This window comes from Balaenoptera musculus, chromosome 3 (assembly GCF_009873245.2).
Source record: "Balaenoptera musculus isolate JJ_BM4_2016_0621 chromosome 3, mBalMus1.pri.v3, whole genome shotgun sequence".
Taxonomy (NCBI): domain Eukaryota; kingdom Metazoa; phylum Chordata; class Mammalia; order Artiodactyla; family Balaenopteridae; genus Balaenoptera; species Balaenoptera musculus.
Genome location: NC_045787.1, coordinates 92722219 through 92742683, shown reverse-complemented (window position 1 = coordinate 92742683; position 20465 = coordinate 92722219). Strand labels below are relative to the sequence as shown.

Genomic DNA, 20465 nt, shown 5'->3' with positions numbered 1-20465 from the left:
GAAGTTAGCAAATCAGTCTATTTTTTCTTAGAGATAATTGAAAATGATGGACTATGGCAATAAAGAAGCTAATCACTTGCATAGTTAAGCACATCAGAATGGTCATTCAGCAAAATTTACATGCTTGGATGATTTTTAACTATACCAAGTACAGCATTTCTTAAATTTGCAATGTCAGTAGCTGTCAGCTTCTTTGGGTGCCAAAGTGTCCTAAATTGCTAGTTTTATGAAGGTAACAAAAATAACAATAAAACCCAAACACTTCTAAAACTTTTCACTGTTGCTAAAGACTATGATGATGGAATAAATAGCAAATGTGGGTTTAATAATGAGTCCGTGAAATTGAAAAGCATTTTCTCTGGATAACAGTGGCATTTTTCTTTATAAAATGTATGTAGCATAAAAAATAGAATCTCCACTGATGCTTTCATAGAAATTAGTTTCTCTAAGAAGGGCATTGGACTCATGGTAGTGTTCATTTACTTTGAACAGAATTGTCAGGAAAACCATTAGAGAACATACAGAAACTTATGGATAGATAATTCATCTTTGGACTACCAAACCCCATGGCATTTTGGAAAACTAAAAACCATTGCTCTAGTTCCCAATTTTTATGTGTGTTATGACATAAGGGTCAGTTTTACTTTTTAAAAATATGGATATCTAACTGTTCAGTCCCATTTGTTGAAAAATTACCCTTTCCTTGTTTAATTATCTTGGTGCATGTGTAGACACACACACACACACATATACATTACATATATTCTCTCTGAATATTTATAAATTTATTTGTAACTTTATGGACTGTCTTCTGTTCCCTTGATTTATATATTATAGCATTATGTCAATATCACACTGATTTCAAATAAATCTTGAAATCAGGTACTTTGACTCCTCCAGATCTTTTCTTCTTTTTCAATGTGGTTTTGGCTATATTAGCTCATTTGCATTTCCATTTCTTAATCAGCCTGTCAATTTTTACAGAAATACTTGCTGAGGTTTTAATGAGATAGCCTGAGTCTATAGATCAATTCAGGGAGAATTAATGCCTTAACACAATATTAAGTACTCTAATGTATGAACATAGTATACTTGAAAAATTAGAGAACTAGAAAGTGTAAATACTCTGGGCAGTCACACAGTCAGTTGATGGCAGAAATGGAGGAAGTCAAGCATACTAGACAACAAGTATATTGCTGAATTATTCAACCCAACATCCTTAAATGTGTGTATACCATACATGCCTTCAGCTGGCTCATGTCTGATTTGAATGTTTTGTCACCTCCTGCCTTTCAGAGTATTTCTCCTCACCTCTTTGAGCCATGTCTGAAACATCATTTCAATTATAACGTAAAAGTGTTTTCTCTTTATGCAGCTGCACTATGCTGTATGATATGTAAAGGAGGGAAAATGTAGTTACTGAGTGAAAGATTTCAAGAAACATGGGTATCAGGATGTCTCTGCCATGATCTTAAGTTGATTAAAAAATGGATAGACTGGAGAAAGCTGGTGAAACAAATAGTAATGGTTCTGTGCATATTAGTGACGAGTTTTATTGTCTACACAGGAATTTTAGGCATTGCTTCATTTGTTCCTACTTTAGATAGAGGAGCAGAGATGCAGGGGGTTGATAAAACGTGGTTTACAAATCCCATCCAACAGAAGAGCAATGTGTTTCATGGTTGAAAACTTTGGCTTTTCACACAAAAGATTGTTTTTCCTTTAATTCACCTTGCTTGTAATTTATTTATTAGCATCCTGGAGGATCCTAGCTCTTCTATTTTATCTTCAGGCAGCCCTTTCTCAACATCTGAAAAAAAAAATTTTTTTTTTTATTATCTCTCCTGACTTTGGAAGAAACTCAACAAATCACGTGGTTTCTCTGGACCTCTGCTTTAATATCTAATAAGATGATTCTTAAGTTTTTTTTTTTAACATGGAATACTAAAATTTATTCAATTAACTGAAAAGGAGATAGGAAAGGAGGAACAAAAACCAGATAGAACACATAGAAAAAACCCCAGCAAGGTGTAGACTTACACTCAGCCACATCGGTGATTACATTAAATGTAAATGGACCAACCATTTCAGTTAAAGGCAGAGATTATTAGACTGGATTAAAAATGAAAAGCAAGACCCAATTATTTGCTGTTTGCAAAAGATTCACTTTAAAAGCAAATACACAGACAAATGGAATGTAAAAATATGGAAAATGATATCCATGCAAACACTAATCATAAGAAAGATAGATTAGCTTGAATGATTTCAGACAAAGAAGACTTCAAGACAAGGAGAATTACTAGAGATGATTAGGGTCACTTCAGAATGATAAAAGGTCAGTTCCTCAAGAAGACCACATTAATCTGTCCTTGATGGTATCTGCCTCACATGCCACCTCCTCTCTACTTCATTCTTAAGTTTGGACATGAGGCAATAAGTAAATATGTTGCAAATGGCTCTGAGATTTGATGCTATTGCTTTGCATAACACAGCACTGTGGCATATCCCAGACAAACACAAATATGACTCCAAGGGCTTGGAGGAGAGGTCATAGAGAACTCTACAAGAAGACATTCTTCATGGGAGAGGTGAGGCAGAAAATTAAACAACTCCATGTGCAGCAAAATTTCCTAAAACTTTTCTTGAGCCATGGTTTACCAAGTTTCACATGACTCAGTAGCTTCTCTTATTTCCCCTCCCATCTTTTCATTTCTTCACTCCTCAATCTTTTCTACTCCACATTCCTCAAGTTACTCTCTTAGAACCACCTACCCCCTTCTTTGGGCTTGTTCCTTCATTCCTGCCTCATTCCATTGTCCTTGAAGATACAACAGTAGACCCAGAGCCAAACTACTCCTTAGAAGGTGAGGGAAGGAGAATGTTTGGGAATATTTATATTTTATTGCTAGTGTCTCTACCACAGATGTCAGATGGACTTAAAGTTTTAGCTTTGAGACCTCCCTGATGTAAGGACCCAGCTATACACAGTGAAGACAATTAACTACAACAAAGGAATGGTGACCTTTTTGCTTCTGAGGCTCTGGGAGTGTGGGAACCTGTGAAAAACCTGGTCTTAGAGTTAGAAGACCAGGACTCAACTTCAGGCGTTGCCCATTACAGGGTCTGTGCCATTGAATATGCTTAACCAGCTTGAGACCTGGTTTTGCCACCTGTAAAATGGTGTTCATTTATCTAACAAATTTTCACACAGTCCAGCACTCTGCCTGTCAGTGTGTATATAGAATATTTTAAGATTGATTTCTTCTGAGGAAGCTGACAATATGGTTTGAGTAGAAGGACATAAACATAATTATATGTTAATTATAATAGTACATCAGTGCTGTTGTAGACGAATGAGGAGAGTGGGAGGGAGCCCAGCAAATGCAGCCGCCCACCTTCCTGGGCAAGTCGTGCCATGTTTTAAATTGGTAGGTGATATTTGTTCTAGATCATGATGGTGGGGATTTAATTCCCAGGAAGGAAATGCAGTTCCGGATCAAGAGGCATAAATTCCAATGCCTTCAGGGGCCAAGCAAGTGATATAAATAAGCCAAGAGGAGCGGGGGTAGGCAGAGATACCAAAGGAGCCTGTGGTAAACAGAAGAGTGTATGCCTGTTTAGAGTTATTCAAGCTCAAAATTATTTTCTAAAATCTCTACTGGCCAAACTAATAAAAATCTGTGGGCAGATAGTGGTAATTCCATGCATAATGTGTGTGAGGAGCACACTGTAGGATGCTTGGGGGTAGGGGCAGCTAGCACAGTCAGGGAAAGTGCAAGGGGGAAAGGACATTTGGAACTAGGTGTGAAGAGCCTAAGAGCTTTAGGATTTGTCTTGTAGACAGCAGGGAGCCAATTGTGTTCTTGCATGAGGAGGAATGACATAACAAGGTTTGTTTTGTAGGGTAGTTTATCTCCCCCCTCCCCCATCCCAGCCCCCACCCCCACAGAGGATGCCAAGATCTCAGAGACACAGTGGTCAAACCCATGGGAATGGTGATGAGGCCTGAACCAAGGCAGTAACAGTGAGAATGGCGAGGGGCTTAGTAAAAGGAGAGATGTGTGATGTAAAATAAAGCCAGTCTTCTGAGTTCTCTCAAAAGGGTCACATGAGGGAAAGCAATTTGTAACCAGCACAGTGTGATGCGCATGGGAGGTGATGGTAACCCCTTACATGCACAGAGTGTGGCTGGGGTCAGGGGTGGAGGGACTGGCGTTCCCTTCGTCCATTGTCATGGCCTCCGGGCTGACCTCTTTTGTGCAGAAGACAGGCCCGGACCTCAGCCTAAACCTGGCCACTTCATCTGGGCCTCGGTGCTCAGACTTCTTGCTGCCCCCCGGATGGCTTCTTCTTTGAGCCTTCAATTTTCTTCACTAAGAGAAAAGGCTAAAAAGAGCAGACACTTATATCTGCAGAAATGTTACTCCATGTAAAAAATAACAACACGAATACATCTTACAACTTCTAGCCAGAATCTGTTAGGCTGCTGCTATAGCAACCCCAACAGAATAGATTCAACAAACCCCTACCCGATCCCCTGCCGAATCCATATACCTGACAGTCACCCTCCTAGTGAGGCTGTCTCTCTTACATTACACCCACTACATGAAGATCCAAAGCAAAGAGACAGAAAATAACATCTTCTAACAATCTGCTTGTCATTTAGAAAAAGCTCCCTGTATAAATGTCATGGAAACAAGCTGTTCTTGCAGAGAGAAAAGAAGAAAGCCCTGCCTCACTTGCTTCCCTTTCCATTTTAATCTTCCTAATAAAAGGGTAACACAAAGCAAATGTTAAGTGTTTGAAAGCAAATATCCCTGGAGCCTGGCCGTGGTGTGGTTCAGCCGCATTCAGCCTGCTGGAGGGCTCCAAGCAGAAGGGGCTCCAGATCAAGTTCTAGATGAAGAGCAACTGACTGCTCAAGGTAATGTCTTGAGAACACTTAGAACTCCAAACGCACTGATAGGAGACAAGGAATATTTTTCTCCTAATCAGGATCGAGGATCCTTGCTAGGATACTGGCTGCAAGGCCAACATATTTCTGTTCAATTAACAAGCATTCACGGGCACGTAGCATGTAGAATTCACCAGGCTTTGATTCTTTGAGGGGTGCCCAGATAAACACGAGTCTGTTCTCTGTTCATGGGTGAGAGGTCTTGTATGTCTCAGCTGCAGCAAGAGGCAGGGTGTGTTAAGGACACGAGGAAAATGTGGAAACTGTCTGCCCAGAGGAAGGAGCATTTATTTTCAACCGGGATGAGCAGGGAAGGCTACAAGAGGAAGGAGTATTTGAACTGAGGCCCCCAGAGGAGAGGTAGCATTCTAATAGCCTTTGCACATATGAAAATGAATGCAGAGACATGTATGGTTTTGTGTGTTACGTAAGTGGGGTAATAATTCATTTATTTTACAAGTTTAAAAAGAAAACTATAATACTATGCCTTGGAGAGCTTTCCATGACTGTATATAGACCTATCCCATTCTTTTTATTTTCTGTAAAGAACTCTTCTTATTATATCTGCCCCCTATTGACTATACTGTCCTTTTGATAGAATTGAGATATAATTTCAAACTTACAGAAAAGTTGTAGAAATAATACAAAGAACTTTGGTATAGCTTTTAACTAAATTCCCTGTTAGCATTTTTTTCCATAGTGCTTTATCAGTCTCCCTTCAACCCCCCCACTCCCTCCCCGTTTTCTGCCTCACGACAGGTGATATTTTTCTGGATCATTTGGGAGTAAGCTGAAGACATTAAGCTCCTTTATGATAAATTCTTAAATGTGTATTTTTTAAGAACAAAGCCTTGTCATTTATAGTCACAATATCTTTAGCAAAATAAGAAAATTTATGATTGATACAAAACTATTACCTAATCCATAGTCTGTATTCAGATTTTGCCAGTTTTCCCTGTAAATGTCCTTCATAATTTGTTTTTTCTCCTGGTCCAGGATCTAATCCAGAAACATGACTAGCATTTAGTTGTTATATATATTCAGTTTCTCTTAACCTGGAATATTTCCTCAGGCTTTCTTTGTCTTTTCTAAAATTGACAGTTTCGAAGAGTATAGGTTGGTTTTTAAAAAAAATCAATTTGCATTTTTTGGGGGTTTGTGTCTTTGGACTGTCTGCTAGTTCCTCATTACTAGATTCAGGTGTGAATTTTTGGCAGGAATATCATACACATGATGCATCCTCCTTATTGCATGATATCAGGAGGCATATGACATTGACCTGAACCATTATTGGTGATGTTACTTCGTTTCCTTGGTTAAGGAAGTGGTCATTAGGTTTTTCTTTACTTTTTTTCTTTCAACAGTAAACTTACAATTAACCCTTTGTAATTAGTAGAATAATGTATTGGGAGATATTTTGATACTCTGTAAAAATCCACACTGTTCTCCACAAACTTTCACCCACTATAAGGAAGAGTATTGCTTTTTTATTTATTAAGCATGGATTCATGCATTCTTTTTTAATTTAATGGGTTATAAACTATTAATATTCAGTATTTTTGATGCTCCAGTCATCCCAGATTTATGATTTTATGATGTGTGCAGCTTCAGGCTGGACTTTGTGCCTTTTATGTCCTCATGTTCTCACTTGAATATTTCTTACTCTCAGGCATAAGATGTCCAGGCTCATCTGAAACTTCCCTGCCCTACTCCTGGAATCTGCATTTCTACAAGGAGGATGGTATTCAGTGTTTAGCAGAGACTTATTTTAAGAGTACAAGATTGGAGCACTAGGTTTGGGATTTTTTTGTTTTGTTTTGTTTTGTTTTTTGCTTCTAGGTGTTTTCGGTAAACAGAATTAGGAAGCAAGCACACAAACATATGTTTATTTAAAAATATATCTCTATCTATTTCTGTATCCATGAGTCCATACTGACGCCTCCAATTCTGTTGCCGTGGCACAAGGTTATTCCCAGCCTAATGCCATTCTGCACTGGTAACTCCCTTCAACAGTGAGAAACCTGGTCCCAATAGATGTACTCATTTTCTCAACCTCCACTATACAGAAAATAGTTTCAGAAACGCTAACCCACTCTACTGCGAAAAGCAAGCCTAATAAATTTCTTTAGACTGAGGTTATTAAAGGTCTGTTGATTAGTTGATACTGTACCGATGTTATTATTATTTTTTTTTTTAAATGAAAGCTTCTTTCTTTCTTTCTTTATTTGGCTGTGTTGGGTCTCCGTTTCTGCACGAGGGCTTTCTCCAGTTGCGGCGAGCGGGGGCCACTCCTCATCGCGGTGCGCGGGCCTCTCACTGTCGCGGCCTCTCTTGTTGAGGAGCACAGGCTCCAGACGCGCAGGCTCAGTAGTTGTGGCTCACGGGCCCAGTCGTTCCGCGGCATGTGGGATCCTCCCAGACCAGGGCTCGAACCCGTGTCGCCTGCATTGGCAGGCAGATTCTCAACCACTGCGCCACCAGGGAAGCCCCAATTTGTTTTTATAATTATACTCTGGTTACGTAAGATGTTAACATTAGGGAAAGCAGAGTAAGGGATATAAGGGAACTCTTTTTTTTGCAGCTTTTCTGTAAATTTATGACTAGTACAAAATAAAAAATTGTAAAATATTACTAAGGTTATTCCCCCCTCAACACACGCACTTTGATATGGTTCTATTTTTCTTTTGAAATACAATGAGGTTTATTTTATTTGTGTTCTGTTTTAGGTTTTTTTCCCCATATTCTTGTTGATAGAATTTTTTGAGCACAAAAATATTAACATGATTCAAAAAGTAAAAATTGTTAATAATATGCATGGATAAGTGTCAGCTACTCCTCCCCATCCCTTCCACCCTATTCCCACCTGTACCCTGTAGGTGTAGTTTCATTACTTTCTGGCTCATCCTTCCAGCATTTCTTTTTGCAAAAATAGGTGTATTTTTCTTATTTTTCTTTCTTTTTATACATATATATATATATATACTGTTACATATATATACGGTTACACTTCACTTTCTTGACATTTATCAGTAAATCCTGGAAGTCATTCCCTATTTGTTCAGGGAGATCTTCGTTGGTCTTTTATGCAGCTGCATAGTATTCCATTCTGAACAAACATTTTAAAATGTCAGCATTTACATTGTATCTGATGTTTTGTAATTACAAGTAATGCTATAATTTATGACCTTGTTTGTATATACTTTCATAATGTTGAAGTTAAATCTTCAGAGAAAAAACCTAAACGACGGATTTCTGGTTCAAAAAGAAATCCAGTGTAGTTTCCTTAAATACTGTCAAATTTCCTTCCAGAGGGTTGGACCCTTTGACATTCCCACCTGCAAAGTATTGAAGTGCTTATATACCCACTTCCCAGAAAACTAGGATGTCAAACTTTTAATATTTGCCAGTTTAATGGGTGAGAAGTGGTATATCAGTGTAGTTTTAATTTGCATTTCTCTTATGAATGAAATGCATATCTTGTGATCTGTTTAAGAATTAGTTTATATCCCTTTTTGGTAAGTCATCTGTTTTTTGCCCATTTTTCTATTTTCTATCAGGGTTTTAGAACTTTTTCTCTCAATTTTAGGAATTCTTTCTCTATATTAGAGATTTTGGTCCTTTGTGATAAATGTTGCAAATATTTCTTCCAGTTTAATCACCTTCTTTTAAATTTGCCTACCATCTTTTCTTCTATTGCTATGCAATAGTTCTTTTATTTTTATGTAGCCAAATTTATCAGTCTTTTATTGCCTCTGGAGTCTAGAAAACCTTTCATTATACCTAGGTTTTAGAGAAATTCATCCATGTTGTGTTCTAATACTTGAGTAGTTTTAGTTTTCACTTTGAGCTCTCTGATTCATTTGGAGTTTAATCTTTTGTATGATGTAAAGCATGGAACTAGTATTATCTTTTTAAAAATGCCTACCTAGTTCCTCCAGGTCATTTATTAAAAAGTACATCTTTCATGTTTCTGTTAGTTCTTAGGCCAATTCTGATAATATTTATTTTTCTTGATACAATGACTTAATTTTTGGCTCATTGGATCCCTCCAGGCTGAAAGGGATCTTAAAATCTACCACAACAATTGTTTTTTCTTTTATTTCTGATAGGTTTGCTTTACATGCTTTGCTCTTTAGTGTATACAATTCATGTCAGCTTTCTCTTCAGTGATCAATCTAACATAGTCTTCCTTTTATAACTTCTTATTGTTTCTCTTAAATTCCATTAATCTGAAATGAATATTGCTACCACTGTTTCTGTTTGTTTGCACTAGCCTAAATTATCTGCTGTAATTTGGGTTTTGACTTTTTTCTATAATTTTATGTCTTTTGTAAAAAGCACATGGATGCATTTTGTGTTGAACTCAATCTTATAGTTTCTGTTCTTGAAGAGTATAAATTAAACCATCTTGTGCAATTGTCAGGCTGTCATGTTACATTTTACTTTGGACTGCTTGCTTTGTGCTTTCTCATTTTTGTACTTTCTCATTTTTATGCTTTCTTGCTGGTGTTTTTTGTTTTTCCCAAATCATTTTAATTTATAGTTTTCTAATTATCAAAGCCAGAAATGAAAACACGTTATACCTTTATTTTCATCCTTTTTATAAACAAGTTTTCATTAAATACTGTTGCAAGGGGTTTTTCCTCTAAACATTTAATCTTCAAATAAAATCAAACACTGCTTCTTAAAAAGCAGTATTTGGCTTTTTACTAATCTTTCAGGTTCTCTTTATTATTGATACAGAAAAAATATCCTCTTAATGTGATTCTTTCTAGGAAAGAGAGGGGACAGGAATCTAATGAAGGTACAAAGGATTTCACACTGGGGATATTGCCCAATCACTAGAAAATTTTTGTTACCTTTTTTTCTCCGCTGCAGCCTAATTTAAGAGCAATAACACCTTTGTTGCCAGTGCTCTCTGTTAAGTGAATTATAATCCTCAAACTCCCTGAACATGGTTTAGAACATATACATGTAATATAAAATTAAGGTTTTAAAGAAAGTAAGTGAAAATGCCCTATTGCAGTCATATTTAAGGGATGCCAAAACTTCCTTATAGTATATATTTTTCCCCCTCCAAATTCAAAAATAAAAATATTGGCTCACTTAAAGCCTTTTATCTAGTCACTGTCAGTTTTCTCTCTGAAGCACTGTGATTTTATCCAACAGAAAGGCTAATTTTGGACTTATATTCCCCAAATATGAATGTTTGACCTAACAATTCCATTTATAAGCAGTATAACAAATGAAAGTGAGAATGAATGAGCTAGAGGGATGATAGGTAGTCAGACTCAGAGTGACACGTCATCACATTATATGTGTAAAAACCGAAGAGACAGGCTGCATCTACTCTAGCCCCCTGAAAGGGATGGTTGGTGGCATGGTGAATATTCTGGGCTTTTAGACAGAATAATGTAGATTTAGAATGTTATGACCAGAAGGTGTTAGATTTTTGTTGTATGTTGTACCAAATGTCTCCTTCCTAAAGCAGTTTTGATTCTTTCTTTACAGTGAAGATGCCGATATCTTTACTTTACTGTCACATCCCATCCCTCACCCTCCATCTGAGGAGGGCTGGTGGCCACAGTCTCTATAAGCACGTGAGGTGTTGGCCTGCGTGACTGAGGGCTCAGTAACTGCCCAGTTTTAGCAGAGGTGATAGGTGGCCTTGCCTCAGAGCATGGGTGGGAACACAGTTTGTTCTGTGACCTGAGTCCCTTGTCCCTCATATCCGCAAAATATCCCACAGTGCATGTTCATTTTCTCTTTGAGTTAAAGTCCTCAAGTATTTTCCTTCTTTTACCTTAGCTGAGGGCACTAGGTTTCCCTGCCCCCAAATATTTTTTTTAAGTGTTAGGATTGATTAACAAGAAAAATCTTGTTTCCAGATTTTTCTTTTTTGTTTTTGTTTTTGGCCATGGTAGATAACCGCAGGGAAATTGATAACTAAATAGCTGGGCTATGGAGAGAGGCAAGAGTTGCTTTCCCAACAAGGAGAGAGGAGGCAAGTTATTAAGAAAGTGGGAGGCCTGGAGTGGAAGTCTCCCTCTGTTCAGCTTCCTACTTGGCTGGGGTCTGTGGACCACTACCTTCCTCACACTCAACTTTTAGCTGGATCTGAAGTTGAGCGAGCTCCAATCCAGTGGTGCTAACACTGCCAGGATGAGCAGGCCCACTAGTTTCTAATTACTTTTGTAGCTGCTTCCCCTCCCCCACTACCATGTAGGAACAGCAAGAACATTGGGTGAGAGGAAAACCCATAACTGGAGAAAAGCCTAGGTCGGGGGAAAAAAAATTCAAAGTATTTCTAACAGTTCAAAATAAGAAATATCTGTGACATTATATTTTCCATTTCTGGGTTCACTGACTTGTGACATATTTAATAGAAGAAGTATTAGAAAGCATCATTGACAGGGCTTTTTTGTTGTTGTTGTTTTCTGGCCTAAGGAACTGAAATAGGGCATGCCCAGCAGGGCCTCTCGCAACAGTGACAGTGAGGAAAGAATTCCTCGTGTCATACCCATTGATGCAGGGGCTCCAAGCCTCACATCTTCCAGGACTCTTATTTGTCAAACCACCAGTCTGATCATTTTTTCTGAATAGATTGCCTTGACAATTCAGCGAGAACACACACGCTGTGTCAGGGAGGGTTACACAGACAGGGAGAAGTATGTGAAGGCTCATAGACTTGAGCCTATAGGGATGGATTTGGAAAAGGAAGTGAGCCCTTTGGTCCAAGTCTTGGTTGACGGTACCAGCACACCCGTAATCAAGTATTCCAAGTCCTAAGCATAGGGCACAATCACCATCAGCATTTCTGGATCATTTTTGTGAAGAGATTTTCTGGGATGGCAAGAAGAAGTAACAGTGTGACAGAATCACAAACAGCATATATTCCTGTTGATATTCTAGGACCACATTAAACAAAAAACAGTGATAGCATCAGGAAATTAATAAACGAATCCAGAGTCCAGTAACTTGTTCTAAGAATTAATTAGGTGAGGGGGAGAATTTATAACTTCTTCTGCGAGGTGTTAAAATTATAATAAGGTAGGTAATATTTTAGGGGTGTTTAATATTTATTGCCTTATATTGGAAATAGCATTAAGAATATCTACCATCATTTGGTAAAATAGATGCAAGGCTTTACAGAGCTCCACTGATATCTGTGTCTTTTTATATCCCTTTTGTAGATGAGAAAAAGGAGGCTCAGAAGGATTAAGGCTGTTCAAGTATGTAGAGCTATAGCAAGAAGCAGATCTCAGTTCCAAACCCAATTCTGACTTGTTTTAACCCCCTATTCTTTCCATTTTGTCATTCTACTTCTCAAGACTGGGCAAAGTTGAAAGACAGTAGGGATGTAAAACTTTAATCCATCTCTCAAGATTTGAATGAAACCTAACCAACAGATTTTTCTCCCAGTTCCCACATTGTTTTGGAATATAATTATTTGATCATTAGATACCTTTATGGAGAGTCTCTTGGAAAACTGTTGTCAATGGAGGTGAAATTAGGGAGAAAGCATATGAAATTTCCTAGATCTACTACCTGTTATGACTTCGGTTCATCATTTTTTCTGAGAGCATAGAGTCTTCTTTCTAGTGGCTAACCCATGACACTGTGTATAAGTAGGGGAAATGAAGAAAATTATTGAGGAAGGTGGTGCCATTGTAATTCACAATGATTTGTGGTGGTCGTATGTTCTGGTACTGGCTGTAGAGAAAAGACAGGCTAGGATGTGGTAGGTTGAAGTGTAACAGACTCAATTAACATTAGAAATTTTGGAAAACAAAGTATAAATTAGAGAAAGTCATAGATCTCACTAAAGACTGGTTATCTAAGGATCCCTCAGAGGATCTTTCTTAATGTTCAAAGCCATGTGGGGAGAGGCTTGGTAATATCAGGTAGAGTTGGGTTCATTCAGCAAATCGCTGACCACAAGGTCTATGCAACAGATGAGTCCTCACCTCCTCTTCAAAATTGTGGTTATTTGGTATTGTTTAAAATACAGAAACAAGAGATCATACACTTTTGTTGAATCATCACCAGTCTTCATATACTTTGCATAAAGAAACAGGAAAAGTAAGATCAATTTTGGACTAAAGAATTACATCCTACATGAGCTGCAGTTAATTGGGAATAGGAGAATAAACAGCAGACAATGAAATCTAAATTAAAACTCACATTCTCTTCTCTCTTCTTCAACCAGAGGGACAATACATTATTCTTGCCCTGATCTTCTAGTATTCTGGGATGGTGGGGCTGATTGATCAGTAAGATGATAATGAAACTGAATTATCTGCTATTCGGCCTTTTAGTCACAGTGGAGATAGCATATACAAGAACCAACTGCAACAATTGCAAGAAATTAATCATCTTTTCACAATATCTCTTCCTTAATCCAGTGTTCACACCAAATACTTGATATATTCTTGTATGTTACCCAGAATAAATAAAAATTTTTATTTCATCCATGAAGTAGAAATCCTGATGGAGTAGGATTTTGCAGTTCATTTAACTCAGCAGTATGTTCTGGTAAGCAGTGCTCTAATAGTTTTTCTTTCACTTATTTCCAGGCTTTGTCCTACACTGACGTATATGAGACGTGTGAAAGAGCTTCATTTTCAGCCACTCTGGATGGGTAATAAATGGTAAGTGATTCTCAAGCAATCTACAGGAATCATACTTTTATGTCCTTGATGTTGAATGGACATGTTTGATTTTTGCCTCAATTATAGAGAATAGTTATGAAAGTGATTTTGTTCATTGAATTATGCAAGGTGATGAATGTATAGCTCTAGTTTTGTGTTAAAGAAGAAAAATACTTGGTATACTAGCAACTTGCAATGTCGTAAGGTAGACACCAAAGGGTATGGTGTAGAATACAGGAGAAGAGGGCAAAAGCAGATTTCTCTGAAAATGAAGGAGTCATTTTTAAGTTTAGGCCAACCCAAGAGGGTTGGTTTAAAAGCTGTCCAAATGAAGCCTTATTTTTTACAATGTGTTACCCTTACCACTGACCAGCTCTTCCTGTGGACTCTCCAGACCACCATGTGAGGGAAATCCACGCTGCTGTCACCTCAAAGGTGGTTTTTCTAAATCCACTGGATTCTTAGAGTAAATTTGGGAAGAGATGTGTCTGCAGCAGTAACTAACCAGTTCCCTTTCACAGAAACCCATCTTAACTGCCCATGAAACAAGCGTAATAAAACTTGTGAAATTTCCTAGTTGCCTTCACCTCCCTGTACCAAATATGTAAGCACAGACCAAGAGTACAGACCATTTGCCAGGTGGTATGTGACATGTTAAGAGTTACACTCATTTATGTTGATTATGCTATTAGGAGCTACGCAATCACATGTATATGTGAATAGGCATGTGTGTAATCCAAACACTGAGTGCATCACGGGTCCCTCATGATAAATAAATACATGTGAAGAGATGAAATAAGTAGTTTAGATCTAAAACTCTGCAACATTAGTTCATAGACAGTGGTGTACCCTGATACTTTCTTCAAGTAAATTTGCTGGTAAACTGGGAATAAAATAATTCTTGAAAGCATCTGTGCCCCTAGTTTATATATAGGCTTTGATGTAACAGCATCACTTTCCACATAATTTGGAAACAAACTGAATTAGAAATGAGACATGGTGAACTCAAAAAAAGAATAGTAAGCCGGCTGGGTCAAATGGTTTTGACTGTAATATTTCATAATGAGAGAAAAGTCTTAGTGACTAGGGTATGGAGTAATTGAAAAGTTTCTTCCAACTGGCAAACTGGGAAATAAAAATGATCAACATGCATCAGGTGATAATCAGTCATTTCACCTTGAAAATAATGTGAGAAGTGAACCTTTAGAAATCTCAAGTGACCAAACAAGTATGTGCAGAAATTAACTTTTTTTTTTATTATATATCATCATATAATGTAGTAGTAAAGTCTGAAGTGCATGAATAAAAAGTTAGTGAAATTACAGGAGGAACAATCTATATAGCAATAATAGGTGCATTCCCTGTGCATCTGAAAGAAAAAAAAAAACAGAGTTTTCACTCATTTTGGCCTAAAACTTAGTGTTCAGGTTCCCAGGATTCTGACATCAGAACCCGGATAACGCTGATTAGAACCATAGGGGCTTTACAATAAAAGCTAAAATATTGACCATATGATGGCAAAAAGTCTTATTTTGTGGTTAACTGATTCTCTTCTAGCTACTCTCTGATGAAGTTGGTGGTGCTGTAGAGGAGGACCGCCGCCTCCTGGACGAGGACCGGGACCGCTCAGCATCATAGGGGACATGCTTGTCGTAGTTCTCCATCTGAGCCTCGAGGAAATCTCTCTGCTGCTGCCTCATGGTCTGGCTTATGAGCCCAGGGAGGGCGTGGATGCTACCAATCAAAGTCTCTAATTTGGTTTCCAGGGTAACGATCCTCTTCTCAAAGTCTTCACTCCTTTCATTTAAGTCGGAAATCATGTCATACATGATGTTCTGGGTCTAGAAAACAGGATTGAGAGAATAGAGAGATGAAGAGCGAAGGTCTAATTACACTTGCCCTGGAAGCAAACTATCAACTCTCAGAGCTTGAGGGCTGGTCTCCTTTCGGTGACATGCAATGTAACAGTGCGGTCAGCTAACTGAACACTTGACCTGGCAAAGCAAATTCAGTGGGTCCGTTCAATGCCAGGATTTAGGAAAGAAAGATCTTAGGCCTTAATTTGATCCAGTTGCAGAAAATGGTGTGCAGGTATTGCTGGTGGTATGTCCAAGGATTTTAGGTGGTGTGCAGGTAGACAAACATGTTTTGATTTCATATTTATGTATATATTTTAATGGTTGTTAGAAAAGTTAGCATGTCAGATTCATTTTGCAACATGTAATACTAATTAGGGCAAGGCTGATTTTTAAAAACAAGCCAATTTAAAGAACAATACATAATAGTACAGATGGTATTGGGATGTAGCAGAAATTTTGAGCGTGGAATATGAATGAAGTTTAGGACAAACTGATTTGATCAAGTAATTTAGTAACTTAAAGCAATTAAAAATTCCTAAATATCTTTTTGCTCTCCTATGTTCCAAATTACAGGCTCTCCATTGGGTCAAATAGCGTTTTTATAGATAACTACTGAGAGAATAAAAGTTAGGGGAGACACTAAAGTTACCAATCCACCTTGTTGGCTATGGCTGAATCAGAACTAAGTGGTTTGAAATAGGAAAATGCTTTTGGTGTCCTAGAGAATTTTGCAACTGGTTGTCCTGATCAAAGGGTATGCATAACTCTGACCCCCAGTTATAGTTCCAGAAATAGTCAGGAGACGGGGAAAGAAGACCTCAGTGCTGATCAGCTCAGAGCCAGAGAGGGAAGGGGGTGGTCAAGAAGGGAAGGCTGGAGACATTAACCTTAGCCCAGTGCAGCCTTTCCCAAGCCTAGACCCCTTTGGCTAAGCCTGCCCTCCTATCTTATTTCCCTCTATAATATGTGCTCTTATCCCGCTTAACAACCTCTTAATGGTGATAAATGATGATGAACTGATTAAATAAGGGAGTTACTGTTCAGAACACAGGCACCTCCTTTGAGTTTGGCCAGGAAGACAGAGTGCATTAACTTTATTTTTACTGTTGATACATAGTCTTGAGACTATATGAGCAACATCCATTTGTTCAGAAAATACTGAACCCTTATGGCATGGATAGTCCTGCAAACATAATCATAAGCATGGCACTAAAGAAATAATTGAGGGGCTTCCCTGGTGGTGCAGTGATTAAAGAATCTGCCTGCCAATGCAGGGGACACAGGTTCTAGCCCTGGTCTGGGAAGTTCCCACATGCCACGGAACAGCTAGGCCCATGTACCACAACTACTAAGCCTGCACTCTAGAGCCTGTGAGCCACAACTACTGAGCTCACGTGCCTAGAGCCCATGCTCTGCAACAAGAGAAGCCACCACAATGAGAAGCCCATGTACTGCAACGAAAAGTAGCCCCCACTAGCCGCAACTAGAGGAAAAAAACCCACGCGCAGCAACGAAGACCCAACACTGCCAAAAAAAAAAATAATTGAAAGACACAGCATCTTGCCTCATAGATATATAATTTACTTCAAGAGTATATCTATTATATATAATAGTATATATAATATGTATATATGCTATATTACATATAGTGAAATGATATATCATATATGTTATTTTCAAGGGGTCTCATTTTTTCATAAAAATACCCAATTTTTTATCATTTGATCTAGGAGTGGTGGAAGAACCTGCCCCATCTTTGTTCACGATGTGTCCCAGTGAGAACAATGTGTGTAAATATTGAGCACATCTTCAGGCCTCATATGTGTGTGCTGCCCAGCTTAACTGAATGATATATGATTTCCCAGGGGTAAGTCATTAAATACTTCACTTATCATCTTCTATTTATAAGATATCAAATATTCATCTTCAACATATTTATATAGTATGTATTATTGATATACATTAAAAAATGAATATAATTAAGTGTGTCATTTCATGGGACTAGGACAAATAGATGTAATTTTTGGAGAATATACTGGAGGCTTTATAAAGGACATAGCAGTTATAGCAAACAAACAGCAGAACACAGGTCCAACTGAGAGTTGCCTCTTTCAAAGGATTCATGTTAACAGGCTCAACACTTACATACATCTATTCTAATGCCTCCTATAGAATTTAGAACATTGAAAGGTAATGTTGTCATTGTTGACAAATATTCACATTTTGAAAGTGGAGTTCACTTGAGAGGAACAACCAAAAATAAACCAGATAAAGCATATAAATGTGATAGAAGAATTGGGGACTATTAATGTCCTTTTAAAAAGTGGTATGAAGACCTTGAATAGTCAAAACAACCTTGAGAAAGAAGAAAGGCACTGGAGGAATCAGGCTCCCTGACTTCAGACTATACTACAAAACTACAGTCATCAAGACAGTATGGTACTGGCACAAAAATAGACATGTAGATCAATGGAACAGGATAGAAAGCCTGTTGCTTAAAACATATAGAAAATAATTTTATTGATGAGTCCTATTTAGCCCTGAACCTCATCGTAAAACCCAGGATGTGGTTCTGCTCTCATAGAGATGAGACTAAACTACATATAAGCATCCCAAAAGTACTATCTCATAGTCCACTTATGTTTCTTACTGAACTTCCAAATCACTGCAAGTAGGAAAACTTTTAGAATGGGGTTGAACAATGTATGTAGGGAAAGTGCATGTTAAGTAAGAGTTTCAGAAGAATTCTTATAAGTTGGGCCATCATGTCAGCATGGTTTGTTGGTTTGATTTGTTAAATAAGTTTGGGGTGGCCTCCTCCTGAAGCATTATTGATTTCTGTGCTGTGGTTAGTTCCAATAGATGCAATCATGAGGGCTGAGACCCCAGCTTACCTTTGCCAGGTCCACCAAGGTATTTGCTTGATCATTCAGTTTCCTCTGCTCCATTTTTACACTTCTTAATCTAAAAGACAGAATCTGAAGTCAGAAAGGTTCCTTTTCTTCTCTACGACTATCGTAAGCCTTCCAAAGAGCATGCACAAAATTGACAAGAGCAAATAACTGCATGGATAATGCCTTGAATATTTGGCGTAAAGTCCAAACTGGTTACGTATCTGGTACAATGAGAAGCATGCTTCCCCAACACCGCAAAAAGGAAGGGAGAGAGAAAGAGATGAGGTGTCCTTAGGACAACTATTTACTAGGTAGTTAAAGTTGAACTGAGAAAGGCTCATAAGGATTTAACCATATGAGAAAAACCAAAACATTCCTTAAAGACCCAGTATCGTGACAAATAGACATAGGAAGAAAAATGCAAAGCAACTGGAATTTTATCAATGTTGGAAGCAGTGAGCACCTTCCTATGCCTATGTGACTAGATACAGGTGTTAGCCCTGTTTAGTCTGAAATGGATTGGGTTAGGTATTTGAACCTGATGAAACACAGTGATAAGTGAGATTCTCATTAGCAAAAATAAAACTTTTATTCAACCAGCAGCAAGATAACTCAAAACACATAATTCTCTTATTCGTCATTGTATTTCACTTGACTTTTATCTTAAACTGCCATTGAATTTGAAGGGAAGCCAGACCATTTCCATGGGAGAACTTCCTTTAATTTTTATTGTAGATAAAGGCACAGGACAATTAAAGTGTCTGACAGGTGGGATCTCTTCTACTGGTAAAGTTACCTTTAGAAACTTTTAAATATCAATGTGTATATCTGATTGACAGTCAAAAAGCTGGTTTTCTTAAAGACAAATCCTGAATGAGTAACTACTATTTCTTAACTTATTCACAGTAATATTTCAACAAACATTTACTCAGTGCTTGTTATGTAGCAAGAAATTAAGATTTTCCAACCAGAGAAAAGTAGTTGATTGTCCTTTAAGCCAACAATTCAAAGCCATGCTCCAAAAGAGAAGCAGGTCTCTCTGAGCTACTTTGTGAAAAACCCACGCTAACCTTACTACTTTGATGACGAGTCCTTTACAAAGTATAGTGTTAATGCGGGAGAGAGTATGCTTGATTATTTCCCAATTTAAATTAAAGGTAATTGGTTAAAGGGATAAAAAAAATTCACAGGGCAAGATTTTACTGCCAGGGAGATTTCTGTAACACATGTTCACGATGCTCAGTGATCTTGTTCTGAAATGTGGATATCCAATATGTCACCAAATCTGCTCCACAGTGAAGAGACAGTGCCTTCTGCCAGTAAGAGTTGAACTGACACCTGCTTACAACATGATCTTTAACAGTCTAAAACAGTTTAAGGTTAGAACTTGTGATTGTGACTATGTGTTTCTTTATTAGAAGACTTGGAACTAATTTAACTGGCTCCTTTTTATGCTATTATAGTGATGGAATATGTTTTAGTCTAAAAGAAATTTACAAACATATATTTAAATCTAATATGTTGTTGAGAAATGTTTCTCTAAGTACTTACAAAAGGGTTACAATTCTTGATGTGTGCCTTTTAAAAACAAGTCAAAAAAAAAATGCAACAAAAAAACCAAGCAAATCAACTTTAAACATGTGTGGGTCATAACAGAGAAATGTACTAGAAAGACTAAGTGTCAGACATGTATTCTGTCCTCCTTGGCCCTAACCTGACATTCAGTTTCTTCATGTATGAAAAGAAGAGGGTTAGATTAGGACTTTGTTTTTTTTAAGTGCTGGATTTATACCAACAGAGGTATTCTAGATGACTAAATGATACTCAAACAAGACATTAAACAATACTAAAACAGATGGAGAGAGAGTTATTCCCTTTAATTCTCTTGCAATTCTTGATTATTATAAGAAAAATGTCTCAGGCTAGTCCTATCCTGTTTTTAATCTCCTAACAAACACCTGCTCTTCCCCTGTTTTTAAAAAAAGAGGGAGCAGAATCTCAGCTCAGAGCTTTCTGCAGGCAACAGCTTGTGGCTAGAATTCAATACCAGTGTTTCAATTGTCGATTGATGTTACTTTTACCTCACTCTCCTTGCTGGGAGTGATAT

General features: G+C 37.7%; 1 protein-coding gene across 3 annotated transcripts in view; it reads right to left on the bottom strand.

The window, feature by feature from the left end:
• Positions 1-14846: 14846 nt before the first annotated feature.
• The window catches only part of KCNN2 (potassium calcium-activated channel subfamily N member 2), a 325527-nt gene continuing 319908 nt past the window's right edge, over positions 14847-20465 (bottom strand). For 2 of the 3 annotated variants that reach the window (XM_036848996.1, XM_036849000.1), the window contains 2 exons: positions 18359-18428; positions 14847-15446 (listed from right to left, as the gene is read on the bottom strand). In XM_036848996.1, the coding sequence (XP_036704891.1) occupies positions 15159-15446; positions 18359-18428 (358 nt within the window). In that variant the 3' untranslated portion in view covers positions 14847-15158. The remainder of the gene's footprint in view (positions 15447-18358; positions 18429-20465) is intronic. The other variant, XM_036848997.1, reaches the window with a different exon arrangement.